The 21,748-nt window shown below is 36.1% G+C and overlaps 2 protein-coding genes across 3 annotated transcripts; both read left to right on the forward strand.

The window, feature by feature from the left end:
- Window positions 1-544: 544 nt before the first annotated feature.
- LOC104121509 (uncharacterized) lies at window positions 545-8,430 on the forward strand. Of its 2 annotated transcripts, none has more exons than XM_070188557.1 (3): window positions 545-822; window positions 5,323-5,621; window positions 7,107-8,430. In XM_070188557.1, the coding sequence occupies exons 1-3, from the start codon at window positions 739-741 to the stop codon at window positions 8,038-8,040; spliced, it is 1,317 nt and encodes a 438-aa protein (XP_070044658.1). In that variant the 5' UTR covers window positions 545-738; the 3' UTR covers window positions 8,041-8,430. The 2 variants fall into 2 exon arrangements, with proteins under 2 accessions (XP_070044658.1, XP_033508803.1); XM_033652912.2 differs by lacking the exon at window positions 545-822 and adding an exon at window positions 1,896-2,029.
- Window positions 8,431-9,638: 1,208 nt separating this feature from the next.
- Window positions 9,639-21,207, forward strand: LOC104108321 (uncharacterized). Its single transcript, XM_070188558.1, has 3 exons — window positions 9,639-10,472; window positions 19,370-19,697; window positions 20,757-21,207. Exons 1-3 carry the CDS (start codon window positions 10,322-10,324, stop codon window positions 20,959-20,961), a joined length of 684 nt encoding a protein of 227 aa, XP_070044659.1. The 5' UTR covers window positions 9,639-10,321; the 3' UTR covers window positions 20,962-21,207.
- The last annotated feature ends 541 nt before the right edge of the window (window positions 21,208-21,748 follow it).

Here is a 21,748-nt window from a genome sequence, read left to right on the forward strand (position 1 = left end):
TCAATCTCCCCATTCCCTTGGATAACTGACCTAAGATACTTGAAACTTACTCTCTTAGGATGACTTGTGAGTCAAGCTTCACGTCTACGTCCGCTCCCCTTGTTGCGTCGCTGAACTTGCACTTTAAGTATTCTGTCTTAGTCATGCTCAACCTGAAACCTTTAGACTTTAGGATCTCTCTCCAAACCTCCAATTTTTTGTTAACATCGTCTCACGTCTCATCAATCAGTACTATATCATCATCAAATAACATACACCATGACATCTCCCCTTGAATCAGACAATACTATTCCCAATATTTATATTTAGATTCTTTACTTTGTTTGAATCTCTACGATTCAATCAAGAGGGAGGGAATTTGCTCTCATTAATTTAAGTGTTTTAGTTTAATTAGGTATAAAGTTTAAGAAAATAAATTTTGTACCTTAAAAAGTCATGTAAAATATTAGAATTTAGAAAGAACCATTTTATTTATATTTTAAAATGGATTTAAAAGGAAAATAAAACACTTAAATTAAAATGGAAGTAATTAATTGTTCACAATCCCCACGCGATGAATGTTGAATTCGACAATTAATCCTCAACATCACTCCGTCCCACAATTTACACTAGAGTTCTCTCCTCACTCTGCTTGAAAGTTGAAACTTGAAATTTTCCAAAACCAATGGCCAAAAGTCTAAAACCCTCGCTCCAAACCCAATTGAGCTACATCCTCTGTTCACAGCTTGAGAAACCTAAATGGAAGATGAAATTGCCTTTTCCCACTACTCAGTTCTACAAAAAATATCAGCAAAAGGCCTTCTATTCTGTGTTGCTATGAAGGTTACTTTACTCTGCTTTCTTTGTACTCTGAACCTTTGGCATTTTGATTTGTTCTCTTTGTGGTTTTAAGAATTTTGGTCTAACTAGAATTTGGGTTCATATATCTTTTCATTGAATTTCACTAAAGATTAACTTGAACAAGAAACAAAATAGGGAGGGGAGACTGCACAAGCTAAGAATTTTGAAAGTAAGCAGAAAATAAGATTCAAAACAACTAAAACATGCTTTTATTTATGCACATGGAGTTTAAGAACATGCTTGTACACCAAAGGAAGGAAGTGAAAGGGGGCATGGGGTTGGGGGAAGGTAACTGTTCTAAATAGTTCTATGCATCTAAAAAGTTTGCTAATACATACACCATATACAACTGAAACCATTGGTTCTACTGCTAGGAAGAATGAGGCACTGGATATGCAACTGGAGCCATATCTAGAAGGATGCCATGATAGAACAATCCACTAGAAGATGCTGCAGCGCGAAATCCAACAATACTGGGCGAGGAACACGTAATGACGTCGGAGTTCGTGAAATAATAGGCCCGCGCCGCACGGTAATTCTAGTGAAACCAGTGATAGATTAAGATTTACCATCCTTTTCATAAAATCCAATCATGTGATCCGGGAATAGGTCTTCCAAATCAAAGATGTTGTCGTCCTTTATGCCAGCATTAAAGTTTGGATATACTCCCCCACCACTAGTGCCAGGAATTGACATTAATGGGTTAGAATCAACAGAAAGACCTGCTTCAGTAGCTCCCACAATGCTCTCAAAACCGTTCTTAGCACCACTGCTAGAAGCTGTACAATCATGGACTCCAATATGATCGGCAATTGATAATGGCAATCTTGCAGTGTTAACGATAGGACCAACTTGAGTGGCTTCAACCAACTGCTTGGTGATTAACTCTTCCATTTCATACCCAACATTATTGACTGGATGAGTGTACATTCCAGCGCCACCAGCAAATGATGGTTGCCAGCTAAGTGATGGAAATGTCCTAGTGTCAACCCCGCGCCACGCTTCAGAGGTGCCCTGTGCCGGTACAGTGATTAGGTCTTCTACACCTAGCAGGAACTCATCATCCACAATGGGAAGTGAACTATTCAACTCACTAACAATAGCAGTACCAAACGGGAAATTCTCAGGGTTAACACCGGGTGGTCCTTCAATAGCATCAGTCATGCAGTTGGCAACTGCCTTGGTAAAGGTAACATCCCTGTCTCAAAAGCTTCAATCACATAGTGATTGGCCATTGTAATTGTCCTCCACAAGGTCCATTCAACTTTTCAGTTTTTTGTCCTTGTGAAGGTTCAGTAGTACCAGCATCCATACTAGTGATATCATGAATGCTTCTTCTCTTCTTCGCCTTATTATTGTATTTTAATCGACTGAAGAACTTCTGCGCATGGCTTGCCACCTGTGTTGGTTTTCTGGATACCCCACAGTGTCTAGATATACTTCTCCAATCACCTCTTCCATATTTCTCCAACCCCTGGAGAAACAACCTATGACAGGAAATAAGATTGAAAGAAGTTACTAGCCTTGGAATTTAATTCCGGAAGTAAATTGCAAGACAATATCTGCTTAAACCTAATACACTCGCTCAATTAACTGACACTTTTTATGCATCCTAGATTTTCTACTGGTTATACATACATTTTTAACTTCCATTTATATCCAATGAACACATCTAATAAATTTGAATTACCAAGTTTGGTGTTATTTCAGCAAACATTTATCACTACTGACGACCCGCAACCTAACCGGGAAATTACAATTTACACTAATAATATGGCACTAGTGGATGTTATTTTGATGTTTATTGGATCATCCCACTTATCAAGAAAGAGATGTTTATAGAATCATCTCCTCAAGCACCACATCATTCCTTGTCGCAATTGTCCCTCTCAATTCAACAACAAATCCTCTTTTGGCTTCTCAAATTGTTGTAGGCTATATTTCTCTTATCTTCAGTAAAAATTAAATGGAACAGTATTTTCCAACAGAAAAGCAGAGCTCCTCTGAAATCAGTAGAACGCTCGCTGAAGCAAAGTAGGGTCCAAAGATTTTTTGTTGTTGTTGTAAGCCCATCCTCACCACGAAAAGAAAGAGAAATATAAATATTGTATACTAGAAAGTTTTCCCAATACATCAAACAAACTTTCTATGTTAGTGAAAAAATCAAACAAACTTTAGAAGTTCTAATCACGAGAGAGAGACAGAGATAGAAACTTGACGAGTCGAATCCAGTTGAAAAATCCTAGTATATGTGTGTGTGTGTGTGTGTGTGGGGGGGGGGGGGGGGGGGCTTGCAAGCACCTAATCTATCATCAGGTATATTTGGATAAATTTCTTTAATAAATATATGCTTTTGTACCTTCTTTAAGTATCTAGTGACTAAGGTTTGCTACTGAAGTTAATCCATTCGGAAGCTAAATTAGAGTATGGGATGAGGTTACAGAAGTATGAATATGATTGGCTGTACTTTGTGATTAATGCCTTTCTGCTAAGTGTGCTAGTATTTTTAGAGTCCTGAAACATGTGTACTTCAAGGGGAAAACCAAAAGAAGAAAAAAGAACTATCTGCCAATTTTGATCGAGGAATTAATGACTGATTCAATGTTCCTCTATTTAAAGTGGTTAGGATTCTTTTCCTTTTCCATATGTTAGACATCATGATATCCTTATTATTTAGTCGCCATAAAATTTTAAAGCTTAACCGCATATCAAACATTATATATTTTAATGGCATATGGCTGTTGGGAATTGTATTAATGTATATCTTTAGTTGTAATATCAAGCATCGGACTATTACTCCTGCCTGAGTATGATGTTTGGTAATTGAACTCTAGAGAAGGAAAATTCGGGAATGAAACCTTAGATGTACCCCATGAGTTTAATGTTTTCTCAGCTTCATAACATAATGGCCTTTTGGTTTCTGTTGATAACATGAGCTATTCTAACTGCTAAGGACTTACTCTGGACCTCTAAATTTATCCTTTCCGCACTTTTTATTTGGAGGGTCAAGGATCCTTGGGAATCGAATGAATTTTCGGCATTTTATCATATTAAAAACTTGTCATCTGTGATTTGTTTACAATTGAGAGGCATTTATAAGTTGTTAGCTTCTAATTTGTCCATTATGTGGTGGCCATTTGATGAATGCCCATTTTGGTATTTTTGCAACATGGTTCTTTCACAAGATACTTTGTGGAAGTTATTCACTTTGAAATCTTTTGAATTACTTGAAAATATTTTGTCTCTCCGAAGAACCAAAATTTTAAGTATTTTAGCTGTTAAACGGGGACTTTGTTCTGGCAAAGATAGCAAGATTCTCTAGAGTGGTGCTTTATGGTGTGGTTGCATTTGGTTTGAAATTCACGCCAAAACATTTCAAAGTCGAATCTTTTGATATACCATATGTTCAACTGGGCTTTCTTTTGCTTTATGTGGTGCAAGACAAATGCCCATTCAAGATTTAAGTTAGTGGGTGTGAAGTACCACCAGCTGCTCCTTTGTGTCAATGGGTGCAAACTTGTTATAAATATTTATCTTCTAATTTTTTTTTGAACTATATAATCTGAGCTATAGCAGCAAGTGTGGGTACACCATTTCGGAGAATTTACATCCTCTATCTGCAAAGCAATAGATCTCTTTTTTCTCTCAAAAAGGCTGTAGATCTCTTTCAGATATCCTCTTGATTGGTCTCTAACAAGAATAGAAAGATATGCTTCATTGATGTAGTTGTAGTTCAGCTTGAGCACAATTTGTTGTCGTTATATCTCATAATGAAACCTTCTTCCTAATAGTAAAAAAAATGATGATCTCTTAATTATATACTCTTTTTAGACCTGATGCGGTAGAGAGCTGTAGGTTCTATTTCAAATATAGAAATATCTTGTCAAACTCTTACTGTTTAGCTCCATATCATACAAATCTCTTTCCGTATTCTATTTTACCTTCCCAGAGCGAGTTCATTAATCAGACATTTACTGTTTACTTTTGCGTTAAATGGTTGAAAGCCTTTTAAAATAAATATAAAGTAGCTAAATACAGGAGCAACAGTCACAAAAGTAAAATTTTTTCCACAAAGTCATATGTTACAGTGTTAATCCTGCTTAGTTAGCCAATAGCCTCATCAAAGTCTTATATTTCAGTGAACTTTGGTTGTTTTACTCCACGTTGATGTACAACTTAACATCTAGAAACAAAGTCGTCGTTGTGGTCATTCTGTTTTAATGTGCCACCTGCCCGTTCCCCTTATGAGTTGCTCTCATTACTGTAGTTAAAATTAATAGCTGATTAAAAAAGTAGGAGTCTTGCTGCCATTCTTTCTGTTAACCAAGTGTCAGTGGGTACAGAAAATCATATATAGATGCAACAAATATTTATGCCGGTCTTTGTCATATATAGAAGTCATCCGTTTTGGGAATACTCTTCAGAAACTTTCCCTTTCACATCAAAAATCACTGTAGATCTAACAAAATGAACTCTGACCAGACATGCAATAGCTCCTCCTGGACTAAGGAGGAAGACAGAGCATTTGAGACTGCCCTAGCCATTTATGCTGGAGATAGCAATCAATTGATGAAGATCGCTGCAGCAGTTCCACGGAAATCTATTCCAGAAATCTTACAACATTATAAAAAACTTGTTGATGATATAAACGATATTGAGGCTGGAAAAGTTCCGCTACCTCAATACGGGAGAATGCAAGGTTGTTCCAGCCGCAGAAGTAGATTATCTGGAGCAGAGGTAGAACGGCGAAAAGGGGTCGCTTGGACTGCAGAGGAACACAGGTGAGGTTTTTTCTGCAAATTTGGTAATTACCATGTTAGTTTGCTTTGAAATATCTGGCTAAATTGATGATTATCTAATCTCTACAATTATGTGTTTCTTAATGGTTGAATAAATATCATCGCTTACTGTAAGGATTAAGAAGTTCTTTGCAACAAAATGCTTTTTCTTTCCCTTTATTTTTGAGATTAACAACAATTCCGTCAATTTGGACCAAAACCGCCGACAAAACTGTGCTAATATGTAATCATCTCTAAAATCCATTTTTAATTATATATGGATGTGGTATATGTAAATGTATAATAGACAGTTGGTCCTAAGCAACGTCTTGCACGAATCTAAGTGGATCTTGTGTGAATTTTTAAAGAAAAAATGCCACTCTGAAAATTTGGTATCTGACAATATGGAAGAGAGCTCATCTGCTTTGGCTAGTAATTTCTTCAATTTTCTTTTAGCCTTTTTTTTCTCAAGAAAAATTAAACGCAATGCTTTTTTTTGTGTAAGTTTTGTCTTTTTCACAGAAGAGTGGAGTACAGCTCGAAATCAATTTTGTAACGTAAGTCATTGCGTCATCAGTATATTTGTTATTCACAAACAGATGCGTGACATACTATATATGGACAAGTTATTATAGACATCAGACTTATAAAGGCTTCAATCTAACTCATGCTGGAAACACTTGTGATATTTGTTGCTGACGAAAAGTGATGTGAACAATATAGGTATAGCCCACCAAGCTTAGTCCATTTATAGTTTCTTCTTTAGCACCTTATTGAATACCATGCGAAGAGCCAATTAGATGCTGGCAATAAATGATTAGGTAAAATAAACTAGGGCAATTTGATGTATTGGGAAAACTTTCTAGTATGCAATATTTATATCTCTTTCTTTTCTTGGTGAGGATGGGCTTACAACAACAAAAAAAATTTTTTGGACCCTACTTTGCTTCAGCGAGCGTTCTACTGATTTCAGAGGAGCTCTGCTTTTCTGTTGGAAAATACTGTTCCATTTAATTTTTACTGAAGATAAGAGAAATATAGCCTACAACAATTTGAGAAGCCAAAAGAGCATCTGTTGTTGAATTGAAAGGGACAATTGCGACAAGGAATGATGTGGTGAGTGAGGAGATGATTCTATAAACATCTCTTTCTAGATAGGTGGGATGATTCAATAAACATCAAAATAACATCCACTAGTGCCATATTATTAGTGTAAATTGTAGTTTTCTGGTTAGGTTGCGGGTCGTCAGCAATGATAAATGTTTGCTGAAATAACACCAAACTAGGTAAATCAAATTTATTAGATGTGTTCATTGGATATAAATGGAAGTTAAAAATGTCTGTATAATCATACCGACCTCTGAGTAGAAAATCTAAGATGCATAAGAAGTGTCCGTTAATTGAGTGAGTGTATTAGGTTCTTGCAATTTATTTCCGGTATTAAATTCCAAGGCTAGTAACTTCTTTCAATTTTCTTTCCTTTCATAGGTTGTTTCTCCAGGGGTTGGAGAAATATGGAAGAGGTGATTGGAGGAGTATATCTAGGCACTGTGTGGTATCCAGAACACCAACACAGGTGGCAAGCCATGCGCAGAAATTCTTCAGTCGATTAAAAGACAATAATAAGGCGAAGAGGAGAAGAAGCATTCATGATATCACTAGTGTGGATGCTGCTACTACTGAACCTTCACAAGGACAAAAAACTGAGAAGTTGAATGGACCTTGTGGAGGGCAATTACAATGGCCAATCACTGACTATGTGACTGAAGCTTTTGACCCAGGGATGTTTCCTTTACCAGGGCCAGTTACCAACTGCATGACTGATGCTATTGGAGGACCATCCGGTGTTAACCATGAGAATTTCCCGTTTGGTACTGCTGTTGTTAGTGAGTTGAATAGTTCACATCCCAATGTGGATGATGAGTTCCTGCTAGGTGTAGAAGACTTAATCACTGTACCGACACAGGGCACCTCTGAAGCGTGGCACGGGGTTGACACTACGACATTTCCATCACTTAGCTGGCAACCATCTTTTGCTGGTGGCGCTGGAATGTACACTCATCCAGTCAATAATGTTGAGTATGAAATGGAAGAGTTAATCACCAAACAGTTGGTTGAAGCCACTCAAGTTGGTCCTATCGTTAACACTACAAGATTGCCATTATCAATTGCCGATCATATTGGAGTCCATGGTTGTACAGCTTCTAGCAGTGGTGCTAAGAACGGTTTTGAGAGCACTGTGGGAGCTCCTGAGGCAGGTCTTTCTGTTAATTCTAACCCATTAATGTCAATTCCTGGCACTAGTGGTGGTGGAGTATATCCAAATTTTAATGCTAGCATAAAGGACGACAACATCTTTGATTTGGAAGACCTATTCCCAGATCACATGATTGGATTTTATGAAAAGGATGGTAAATCTTAATCTATCACTGGTTTCACTAGAATTACCGTGCGCCGCGGGCCTATTATTTCACGATTCCGATGTTATTACGTGTTCCTCGCCCAGCTAGTACACTTGGATTTCGCGCTACAGCATCTTCTAGTGGATTGTTCTATCATGGCATCCTTCTAGATATGGCTCCAGTTGCATATCCAGTGGTTTCATTCTTCCTAGCAGTAGAACCAATAGTTTCAGTTGTATATGGTGTATGTATTAGCAAGCTTTTTAGATGCATAGAACTATTTAGAACAGTTACCTCCCCCCATGCCCCTTTTCACTTCTCTGTGTCCTTTGGCGTACAGGCATGTTCTTAAACTCCATGTTTATAAATAAAAGCATGCTTTAGTTGTATTGAATCTTATTTTCTGCTTACTTTGAGAATTTTCTTAGTTTGTGCAGTCTCCCTCCCTATTTTGTTTCTTGTGCAAGTTAATCCTTTGTGAAATTCATTGATTGGTCCAAACAATTACGGAGATCTGGCATAGTTTGACATTCATCACTAGAGCTTTTCAAAGTACAAATTAGTTTTCAAAACAATTCTGATGGTGCAAAAAATCTTTTTAATATAAATGGATTTTAATTGTTTACTTTTCTTAATACAGAGATACCATTATATTTGTGTCGAGTTTTCATTGTATTGATAAGTACTAAATAAAATAACATGGGCATTTAAAGTAATTCACTCTAATATGTGGTTAGTTTTCCTTCTTAAACTCTGTATCAAACTCGTCAAATTATGAGAAATGATAAAACAGAGTTAGCAATAACTCTGTGTCTAAAAGACTTTAGTATCTTTCACACAGATTAACTTGTCTTCAAAATTGGATTAAGCTAGCCTACACTTGCGGAAACTAGGAGGATTGAAGTAGAAAAACCGCTAGTGATTGAAACTAAAGCGAAAAGGGCGATCAAGAACTCAGGAGTAGTCAATAAAATAAGTGTCCAGAATTGCAAATCTCCTATTTGTATCCAGACTGTTGTTAATTACTTTTCCTCTTTGGTCCTCAAATTTGCGTGTTCAAGGAACTGAAGATTCTTGCAGAAATGCAAGGTAAGACTGCATACGATAAACTCTTGTGGTTCGGCCCTTCCCCGGACCCTCGCGAATAATAGGGGCTTAGTGCACCGGACTGCTCTTTTTTTGTACATTAGCTTTCTCTTCCTCATTTTTTAGTTTGGGAAAAATGCATTTTACCCCCAATGATTTTCTAAATTAACATATTCTCTTTGAGTCCTATAAAATATACCGGTACATTTCAATCTTCAAAGTTGCATTTAAATTTTTTCCCCTTGATTAGATATATGCTTAACTCCGCTAATGTGAGTTTGCTCATATTACCGATCCCAAGTACAAATAAAGGAGGAGTATCAGATTAGGTTAAAAATTCATAAAATTAATCAATTTATAATAAATTTTCACATTATAAATATTATGATCTTAAATGAAACAGTTTAATTAATGATTCATACATAATATAACGCACTTCATTTAAGCTTGGAACTGAGACATAAATTATATGGAGATAAACTATAACCGAATAATATATAACATCATAGATAGGATAATATAAGCTTGTACGAATCTTTCTGCTATAGCGGATGTCCATCAAAGAATTGTTGAAAAGTGTCAAGTATTGGAAACTGAGTCATACTTTAATACTTCTTCCTCATAAAGTATGCTTATGCAGGAGGGGAGTTAAATTTCCGTACGTACAAGAGGGATTAGCAAAAGTTTGGTTTTTATATCAAACTAATATTGGATTTTTGGATTTCGGATCAAGATACAGTCACACCCTCTTTTATATATCCGTTCTATATTTCTATTTTGATCTAAAATAAGTGTTCTTTTACATTATCAAAAAGACATTAACTTTATTTTTCTAAAATTTATACTTATTTACATATTTCAAGGGGTTAAGTTAACAATATGTAAATTTAATTAATGGTAATTTAGTCAAAATATTTGTTTTATATGTTAGTATTTTGTTAAGAGATGTGCCAAAAGAAAAAAATAAAAAAATAATCGCTTATTACTTGAGGATAAGTATTGATAAAGTATATTAATTTGATGCAAACATAAAAAAGTAAAATTTACCCAACAAATTTCAAGTGAGAAAAAGATACAGTTCATCGGAAAAGAAAATCCCACAATTTTCCTCCCAAAAGCAGACAACAAATGCTTTAACACAGAAGTAATATAGGTAAATTTTAGGATCTCGAAAATAATTCAAGATTTAGAGTTGGGTGGTCGTGAATTAGGAAAATGGAAAGTGGGTTCAGCGCAGAAGATCTTTCCACAATCGGAGGCATTGCCACCGTATCACTCTTACATTCATTCATCCCTACGCATTGGTTGCCTTTCTCCATTGTTGGCAGAGCTCAGAAATGGACTCTCTCTCGTACCCTTCTTGTCAGTTAGTACCTACTCTTTCTTCTTTTTCTTTGCTTTTACATTTCTAGACTTTTTGCTGTAGATCTTGAAGATATGTGATTTGGGTTCTTGGGATTAGATGGGTAAATGCAGAAGAAATTGATAAAGTTTTGATTTTGATGGGTGGATTTGTTGGATTCTTGTATCTTGATGCTTGCAATGAGTGTTTCTATTGCTTTTTTAGTTTTGTTTTTTCGTGGGATTTGTTGATAGAATTGTATAAGCACAAAATGTAGATACACCTGAGATGAGATTATATTACAACATGTTGAACTTACTTCCACGGAAGCTTGGAACTTTTCAGCAATCAAGCTAGAGGAATTTGCACCTCGACATTTTATATGGATAAGTTGTATTAGCTGATTTCATTACTCTCTTCGAATGATCACTTTGGTGATTTATGGTTTGGAAATTTGCCTGAGCATCGTTCTGGGATTTTAAAACTTGCAGACGAGAGAAAACTTGGAGCACGTTCGGGTTAGTTGATTAAAAGTTGCTGACAAACATCAAGTGTTAGAAGCTAATTCTATAAAGGGAAAAGGGCCAAATATACCCCTTTACTTTCGGATATTGTCTACATTTAACCTCCGTTATACTATCCGGCCAAATTTATCCCTGCCGTTATACTATCCGGCCAAAATGTACCCCTACCATCACCAAACTTTTAAAAATTACCCTTGATCTATTAAGTAATTCAAAATCTCCAATTTCCTTTTATTTAAATCACTTGTTGTTCTTCTTGCTCCATTATTTCCAGAAATTACTATTGATGTGAATGCTAAAGGTACTAGATTATACAAATTATTTATGGAAATTTTTAATTACCAACGCACCCACTTCTTTTCTTGTGATAATGAGTTTGGAATTAGTTTAAAATTTTATTTATTTTTCAACCATATACACACCGTAGAATTTAGTGGGTCTATTTATTGTGTATTATATACAACTGATCATCATGTATGTACATGTATATTTGAATATATTTTGTTATTATCTGGTTAGTTTAGAATTCGATCGACTAACTTAAGAGTGCACAATATGTAGCATTTGATTAAAGCAAAGTTAAATTTGACAATGTAAAGTCTCCAAGGAACTTCAACTTCTATCACTAATACTTGCAAAGTCTCCATATCTTTGGTGCAACGAATTCATTAAAGATGAGGTGTTGTAAATACTTTTGAATTTTAGACAAGCTACCTAATTTAGATTATTCAATTTACTATACTTTGTTTACTAACCGATGTATTATTTTAATATTTTTTTCCAATTAAGAAAACAGGTAAATGCCAATTATTTCGAAAATAGTGGATCATGAAGAAGAATAAGTGACTTAATTAAAATAATTTGGGAGATTCTGGGTCACCTGACGGACTAAGGGGTAATTTTTAAAAGTTTGCTGATGGTAGGGGTAAATTTGGCCGGATAGTATAACGATAGGGGTAAATTTGGCCGAATAGTATAACGGAGGTTAAATGTAGACAATATCCGAAAGTAGAGGGGTATATTTGACTCTTTTCCCTTTTATAAATAAATGATTTAAAGTTGCTGACAAGCATCAAGTGCTGAAAAACACTTTTAGGTGCTAAAGCTGATTTTTTAAATAAGCACTTACATGTTTAGATAGAAGTGGTGAAACTAATAATAAGAAGTATGCTTGGTAAAAAGGTGTTGATAAGCACTTTTTCTATTTAAAATGACTGATATATCCTTAAAGTTGTTAACAAAATGTAAGTTTAAAAGTATTTTTACATGGAAAAGGACGAATAGCGGTAATGGAATAAAGAATAGTTAGAAGTTCTTTTTTCTAGGAAGATTATTTCGGAGATCACAATAAAATGAAAGTTTGGTCAAACCAAAAGTGCTTCTAAGCTGAAAATCCATAAGTTGTGGTGACTGACTTTTGCTTGATTTTGGCTTATACGCACTTTTGGTGTTTACGAAACGAGTAAATAAGCTAGAAAGTACTTATGAGCTAGTTTGACCAGCTTATAAACTTTGGACAGGAAAGTGATTTAAGCTCCTTATGATTTCGTATAACTAAAGGATCAAACCTGATTTTTTTTAAGAGATGATCCCTTTGGGGCTAAGTAAAAGAAGTTTCATATCTCTCCAAATTTCGGTATCCTCTTTGAAGCATACATATTAGTTCTGATGTATTAAGCTTACTAAATCATTCTAAAGTAACCCAACATCCAATATGTGCAGTTGTCGAGGAAAGAAAATTGGGAATTTATAGGGAGAAGATATAGCCCTGACTGATAAATTAACAGAAGGAAAACGAAATGCAACTCATCTTACGCTTAAACAGACTCCATTAGAGGGATTACCATGAAAACATGAGTATTATGTGGTGATAGCATGTTCTAGAAGGCGAATATTTAGCTAAAGGTAGTCATAGAAAGCCTCTTTTATCAGTATCATCTTCCACATATTCTATAGATGGCCTCGTGTCCTAGGTAGAAGAGGGATATGCAGTGTTTGTTCCGTATCATGCAGCTTCAGATTTATTCACCTTAAATTGTTGCAAAAATTAGTGATTTGCGCTGATTGTTGGTGGAAGACAGACTTAAAAGAGAGCTCACTAATGGAGAATATACCTTCTTTTCGCTTAAAAGAATGTTGATATTTGAATAAATGAAGTCTACTCTTCAAATATGTACTTTCCAATAGCATCAAAGAAAGGAGGAGGGGGGCTTGAAATATAATTGCTTTCCAGTAGCATCAAATAAAGGAGGAGGGGCGCTTGAAATGTAATTCCCATTCTTTCCTAATGCTTGGCGGGCATAGGAATCACGGTATTTAGATACACTTACCCCAAAAAATAAAAAAAGAGACATTCACATGGAGCTTTAGCTTTCCTATGACGTGATGTCAATTAAACGAAAAATTTGACAGTGTACCTGTTATTCGACATTTATGGTCATTGCAAAGGAGAAATAAGATGAATTTTTCCAGTTTGTTCTGGTGACATGATTGCTAGGTCCTTTTCTCGGGATATATCAATTTGCCGACTGGGTGAATCATTATTCAATTATTCTATCCTGCTTTCTCTATTTTTTCATAGGAATTTGATACTCCATGTATGTTTCTTATCATGTCCGCATAAGTTCATCTCCTTTGCAAAGTTTACCATTCTAGTATAAAGGTGAAAGTAGTCAAATACATAAAGGTTAGTTGCTTTGAGAACTAAATTTAACTTGAATCAAGGAATGGAGAATTGATTTAATTGTTGTTGCAAACCATAGCTATAAGTTATATAACTTCAATCTAGGAATGCGCGGTGCCTTAATATAGATTCTCTACTTTTTGGTATACCTCTTGTATACCATAGCTTTTCCCATTTTTAATAAAATTATTTACCTCATTAAAAAAAAAAAAGGAACAGACTGTGCCTCATCAAAAAAAAGTCTAGGAATGGATTGTGAAAATTTGCTCCAATATCATGTTGATTTAGAGCAGTGTTGTGAAGAGCGTGAAGCGAGAAAAAGCGACAAACCTCATTTCGCTTAAAGCGAGAAGCGAGAAGCGAAGCGCTCGTTTTTTTGAAGTGAAGCGAAATTTAAAAAAAAAAATAAAAAATAATATTGCATAGACAACACATGTAATTATAAGCAAATGTTCAATACTTCAATATAAAAACTAAATAGTAGCATCAATTAAAGCACAAAATGAGCATCCTATTCTTCTACAAGATTGTCAAATTCTTGTATTCCACTATTATTATTATATAGCTCGTCATCTTCTTCAACTTCTTCTTCATCAACTAGGGACAAAGTAGCTGCCTCTTTTCCCTTCCTCTGTGAACTTGAAGTTGAGGTACTCCCTCTCAAACCATAAATCCTCTCCCCAATTCCACGCGCCTCTGCAACATCACCCCAAGTGAAATCAGAAGTTTCCTCAAATACTTCTTCATCTGCATGATCTTCCGGGACTCCAGTTAGCCATTCATTAGCATCATCGATGCTGTCCAAACTAATTGGATCAATTACATTGCGAGCGTTGTAACGACGCCTCAATGTTCTATTGTACTTAATGAATACTAGATCATTGAGACGCTTCAAGGTTAGTTTGTTCCTTTTTTTGGTATGAATCTGCAAATAATAAGTAATTAGTAAGTTTAGGACAATTGAGATATAATTTAATTATCTCAATATACTAAATCTTTCTTCTTAGTTCTTACATGTTCAAACACGCTCCAATTCCTTTCACACCCGGATGAGCTACATGTTAGACTTAGAACCTTGATGGAAAACTTTTGTAAATCCAGAGTGGAATGGCCATATTGCTTCCACCATTCAACTGTAGAAGTAGAACAAATTTTCAAAACATAATATTGATAAAGAAATAACTTATTAACTATAAAACAATATATAAGCACTCGCTCACCTGGTGACTTCGTCTTTCTTTGTCTAATCGCCATGTTTTTTCCAAAAAGTTGCTCATCGTTCCTATAAATACTAAATTGTACTGTTATTTTATCTTGCACGGATTCTTCAGGTATCAACTTCTCAATACATTCATAGTATCCATTCCACAAAGGTTTATCTCCTAGAATCCTTTCTTCATTGTCATAAAACAGCATGCAAAGGGCTATGAAGCTTACTATCCCACCTTTTATCTATGATCTCAAAGACTCTTTTGTATTTTCTTTGATCACTAAACGAGACTTGAATAGCCTTCTTTGCCCTATCCATTGCTTCGTACAGGTAGCCCATTGGTGGCCTTTGCTCCCCATCCACCAAACGAAGCACTTTAACTAAAGGACCACCAATCTTCAATGCATGAACCACATTGTTCCAGAATGAAGGAGAAAGTATAATATCTGCAGATTCTTTCCCTCGAGCTTCCTTTCCATAGGCACTGTTAGTGTACTCATCTGAAACAAACAACTTCTTCAAATTGCTTTTTTGCTCATACATCCTATGCAAAGTCAAGAAAGCAGTAGCAAATCTTGTCTTTGCGGGTTTCACCAAGCTTCTTTGTTTAGTGAATCTCTTCATCATATTCAATAACAAAGGCCTTTGAACAATATAGGAATGCACTCTAATTGCCTGATTAAAGATTGAACTAAAGGGTCTTTCCTTGAAAATGTCACCAAAGATCAAATTAATGGAATGTGCTGCACACGGAGTCCAATAAATATGCGGGTACCCAGCAGACATCAAATCGCCAGCTTTAACATTTTCACTGGCGTTGTCCGTGACAACTTGAACAACATTTTCTGCTCCAATAGAGTCTATTGTACTCTTGAACAAAGAGTACATTTTGGTTGAATCAGTCGAAGAGTCGCTTGCATCAACAGACTCAAGAAATAGGCTTCCCTTAGGAGAATTCACCAAGATATTGATGATCATTTTTCCATTTCTCGCCGTCCACTTATCCATCATAATGGAACAACCAAACTTGTTCCATTCTACTTTGTGCTCCTCCACGATTTTGTTCACCTCTGCCACCTCTTTTTTTAGATATGGCCCTCTAACTTCATGATATGTTGGAGGCTTCATTCCTGGACCATATTGGCCTACGGCCTCAATAAAAGCAGAAAAAGTGTCAGTATAATTAACACAATTAAAAGGAAGACCTGCATCATACATCCACCGCGCAAACATTGTAATTGCACGATCCCTCAAAATCGTTTTGGCATCAATTTGAGGATTACCACCTTTTCCTTCCTTATCTCCAGATTTTTGCGAGAAGTAACAATCCATAGGACCTTTGGTCTTGCCAGTAGATCCACAACTAGAAGACATTGGTTGCATCCTTCCCCGCTTTTGTGATTTTGGTGGAAGCGACGAAGCATCGTCACCTTCTTCTGTTTCATCATCGTCATCAAGATTATACAGTTCTTGTTCATGAATCAGTTGAGTCTTTATACTCTTTTTATGAAGGAATGCTTTCAAATCTTCCTTCACATGCGACGGAACTTTAGGACAAGATGCGACATTTGGATCACCGCCGATTAGATGCGCTTTTTGACGATAGATTCCTCCATTTGAAATCTTGTCACAAAAAAGACATCTAATTGCCATCTTGTTGGTCTCGCAAACTCTTTCAGAGTAAGCCCAAGCCGGATCTTTCCTATCTTCTTTTGGCGCCATTAAAAGAACAACTACATAACACATAAGAAAGGCAATAAGAACTAAGAATAAACTATAAAGGATATAAAAAATCATAGGAATTCTCTGATAATAACTGAAAAAATTGGGCAGTAAAATTCTGGAAAAATTGGGCAGTAAAATTCTGGAAAAAATTCGCCAGCATTTTGCTGCTTTTTGGACGTTTAGAAAGAAAAAGAATAAGAAGAAAAAGAAGAAGAAGAAGAAGAAGAAGAATGGAAATCAGAAGTTCAGAACATACCTGTTGAAGTCTTGAACTAGTAGTTGAAGAAGAAGAAGAAGAACAACCCTAGTTGATGATTTGAGATTCTTTCAGAAATCAGAAGTAGATGAAGAAGTCGCTGCTGTTGGAAGTTGAAGAATACTAGTTGCTGTTGTTGAAGATCAGTGTTTAATCCAAAAAACTTGTTTTTAATAAAATAGGGTTAGGTATTTTAATACAGAGAAGCGGACGCTTCTTCTCTTCGCTTCGCTTTCCCCGCTTCTCGCTTTTTATAGAGAAGCGGTCGCTTTTACTGACCTGGGTCGCTTCAGCAAGCTGAAGCGCTGCCTTTCACGCTTCGCCTCGCTTCATCGCTTTAAGCGATGAAGCGAGCGCTTTTTTAAACACTGATTTAGAGCAGGTGTGCCCACAGCTTTTCTTGATCTTTTGCAAGTCAGATTGGAAGTTTTTCTTGCATTGTTGTTTGGTGTTCCTAATCACTTGTGGATTATAGCTTCATTGTTCTTTATTTTTCGAGTGTTAAGCTGCTTCTTAGGTTGAAAACGTTATGTGGGTCAAATATATTCATGTCTTAAGCTTCAATGATCTTTGTTATGATCAATATCAGCTCTTCTCGTTTAATCAGTGGACAGTCTCTGTGTGTGTATATTCATCAATTCGAGCTCCATCGGATGTAGAGATGTTTACTTCAATCTTTTGCCCTATTAATCTTAGGTAACATCTTCATGAACCTTGAGACAGGCAGATTAATAGGAGTTACAATTTGCTGATAAGCCTTATTAAATTTTGAGTTTATACTGAATAGTAAAATTAGATCATGATACATTTGGGTTTTGACAACTAGATGCTTGCAGCTCCTAATAGTGGCAAATAAAGTAGAGTATATATTGGTGCATTTCTCTTTTGCACTTAAATTCATGCTAACAATACTCACATATGTGAGAGCACCCAAGGGTGTTGCGTAATGATCAATGTAGTGGGAGGAGAACTATGAGGTCTCAGGTATCCCAACGGAGGCAAAAAAACACTAGGTGATTTCTTCCTATCCGTCTAAGCTTTGGTGGGACGAGTTACCCAATACTTGTGCTAGTGGGAGGTAGCATGTGCCCGGTGGAATAGTCGAGGTGCGCACAAGTTGGGTCGGACACCACCATCAAAAAGAAAATACTGAGCTGTTTTAGAAAGACAAAGTTAAGATACAAAGTGAATGCACAAGCAATTGCTTTGTGTTTTGATCGGTCTGGTTTAGATGCATGAATCATTTCCTTAATTCACAAAATCTTCTACAACTGCAGTTATTCGATTATTTGACCCTAGAGTTTATGAATTGTAGTATGCATGTGATTAGCCATCAAAAAGAAATTGTAGTAAGTGTGTGCTTCAGCTACTTATAGCAATGGCGATACCTAATTTAAAAAAAATCTTCTTGAGCATCACTTAGTGCAGCTCAGAGAAACATGCATGACTTGATTGCTAAAAAGTTGCTGCTAAAACCTATTCCCTGTGAAGTATTATATGACATTGCCTCCTTTTTATCCTTCTTCTTTCAGGTAGTTTTAGTTTCATCCAAAAGTCATGCATCTAGGTTTAAGTGTGAGTATACTCTTTTGTTTTCGTTATTAAAAAAAAACACCTTCAAGATCCTTGTTGCACCCCTGTCGATCTGACAGGATTTGTGTGTGGATGTGTGATCCGCATTGGATTTGTTCGACCTAACTTGAATGCTTTGACCACACCTATGGCCAAGACGTATAGGTTCATTGGGGTTTTGGTTTGACTTTGGGTTTATGTCACACATAAAGTACTAGAACACTTGTTATTGTACGAGATAACTTACGGATAAAGTACGTGTTTTCAAAGAATTTACTTATACTAGTTTTAACTAAATAACTTCAGTTAATTGTCAAAATATATACTTATATATGTCGTAATACGCATTTATTGGTTGGTTGTCTTAACACCCCTATCCACATGCCTATCCATATCCTTGAACCCTGAGATTTAGGTTATGACAAATCTGACTTCTAGATCCGCACTTGTGTCGGGTGACCACACCGGTATCCGAGCAACATAGGTTTTAGATCCTTGTCTTATTTTTTTTGAAGTTATTGAATTTATGGAGATGATAAATTTGAGTTGCACAACTGAAAGTGCATATTTTCTCTAATACTAAAAGATTTGGAGTGATTCAAGAGTTTTATACTCCTTTCGTCCTAGCTGTTTGATTATTTAACCTAGTTAGTATTCCGAAAGTCATGCAACGTCTTCTTTGGACACAATTTTGTCAGATATTTTTCTTGAAAATTGTAACTTAAAAAATTTGGCTTCGTACTACTTTTATGTATTTCAAATATGTTAGTTTTTCCAAAAAAAAAAAAAAAAATTTTTTTTTTCAGAAATCAACACAAGATTAGTCAATTAGACACTAAAGTCAAGTATTCTTTGCGATGGAGGGAGTACCTCAAAAGCACTATAATTCGTTTAAAGTACCTGGATTTTGATTCATGCATGTGATACTTATTTGACTGCTCTTGTGCACAGCTGCATTTGGAGCAGTATTACATGTAATATCCACTTCAATTCTTGGCATAACGGCAGTAACAATAACAAACACAATTGCTGGCGAGGAAACAGTGCACAAACTGGCTTCTCTTTTGCTTATTGTTCTTGGTGGTAGTTATGTAATCTTGTTTCTTCGCGGAAAGGGCGGTCACTGCCACTCACACAATCAACCTATGGAGAAAATGGCCGTAGCAGGGCTTATCCTTGTTCCTGCGTTGTCTCCTTGTGCAACCACTCTCCCTGTTTTTCTTGCTGTTGGAAACTCAAAATCCATGATGGTGCTTGCCATCATAGTTCTGTTATTCAGGTACTCTTGTTTCTAAATTTCTACTACTAAACTTTGCATATAGGTGGATTACATACTCTTTTTGTTGCTTTTTCTTTTGGAAAAATGTAAGGTTACTCTGGAGAAAGAGTAGAAGCAAAATAACTTGATCTTATTAGAGAAAAGAAAAGGATATGGAATAAGGGGGTGGGAGGAAGTAGTGGGTTTAGATGGTGGTATGTCCCTTTAGCTTGATCCTTTATCTATGCCACCCTTGCTTCGGTCGATCATGGGGTTTCCCTCTGTCAAGAATCCAGAGAAGACCACAGTTATCAATAAAAAGTGCTTATTTCAGTGACTGCCATCTATGTTGCGTAGACTCTCCAAAATGCCGCCGCACCCGTGTCGGATCCTCAAATTTGTACTATTTTTGGAGGATCCGACACACAACCGGCAACATTTTCGAAGAGTCCGAGCAACATGACCTACCATTGACTAGTGCTTGATGTTTTGTGGACTGTGAGAAGTGGTGACTGTATGTTATTCCTTATCATGAGGGGAGCTGTGCTTCACCTTAAATACGAGGATGCTAGTGTTTTAGTTTTTCATTCCTTCAACCTTCATCCAAAATCCGTTTGGACCAGTCCGCTGTAAACTGCTAAACTTTCAGAAAGTACCTCTGTGAGAATTTTAGTAATGGAATTACTGCTCCAGGCTGCCATCGTGAAATTTAGCTATATTGCGCGAACTTTTCAAAATGTTGCTGAACCCGTGTCGGATCCCTCCGAAAATACACTACTTTTGGAGGATCCGACACGCACCCCCGACCATTTCGGAAAGTCCGAGCAACATAGAAATTTAGTACCTCCGGTGGTTGATAACTTGATATACAGTATACTTCTAAATTTTCCCTTTCTTACAATGAAAGCCCGTTCACGCTGGTTGAATTTATTGATATCTATGTTTTTCTTATCTGTAGCTCCTTTATCAAAATGGCCATTTAAACTCTCATTAGATTTGCGGACTACCATCCCAGTGCGGGACATTTTTGATTAATCCAAATTTCCTGATACTTAATGTAAGTTGATACTTCACTTGCAGCACCATAACTGTGATGACCTCACTGGTGGCTCTATCATTTTACGGTGCAAGTCAACTCAAGTTTCACTGGGTGGAACGCTATGACAAGCTCCTTGTCGGTTCAGTGCTAAGTCTGGTTGGTATTTTGACCCTTATTTTTCACGATCACGATGGAGAAGTAGGTTCTGCAGGAGGTCATGTGCACAGAAAACTCATTGTGCTATAAGGATCGGTCTTCAACCAATAAATCTTAGTGCATATTTACCTCAACTTAAGAAAAGCATGTACAAACACTCTTTTTTTTGTTCCAGTTGTGTAATTAATGAGAGCTCGAGGTTATGACTATTATGTTAAACAATCTTTACTTAAACGTAGTAGTTTCCTCTAACAACAGTTCATGCTACACTGAAAAGGAGGAACTGGTGTGTGGCATTTGCTTCATTTAATTAGTTTTCTGGTTTTCTTTTCTTAAGTATGTTTTGATCTAGCAGTTAAAATGGGGACACATTTTGATCTTGCACAAAAGTTTGAGGATAAATTTACATATTTTCGCATCGAATGAAATAGGTGAAAAACTACGGGAGTTCACATTTCAAAGTAGGGTGATTTTTCTTATTTGCTCAAGTTTTGCACTGGTGGAAGATAGCAAGTATTCGACAAAATAGTCCAGGTATAGATAAATTAGCTCAAACGTTACTGTTATAAAATTATTTTTTTGTTAATACAGCTTCTCTATGTTGAAAGACAAGCATTAAACGACATATTACAATAGCTATTCTAGCAGTCACAGCGACCAGATTGTGAAAGACAACCTTTTTGATGGATTCTAATTAGTTCTACTTATAATAATCTTTTAGAAGCAAAAAACTTTCCAAATTTAAAAAAAAAAAAAAAATTGAACAAAAAACATTGATAGTAGAAGGGCCCACCCCAGGTATAAGGAAAGATTGATCACAAAAGTTAGGAATAAATTCTTAAAAGAACCAAACATGGTTGTATACCAAAGAAACCAT

The sequence above is a fragment of the Nicotiana tomentosiformis genome, chromosome 11 (genome assembly GCF_000390325.3).
Source record: "Nicotiana tomentosiformis chromosome 11, ASM39032v3, whole genome shotgun sequence".
Lineage (NCBI taxonomy): Eukaryota > Viridiplantae > Streptophyta > Magnoliopsida > Solanales > Solanaceae > Nicotiana > Nicotiana tomentosiformis.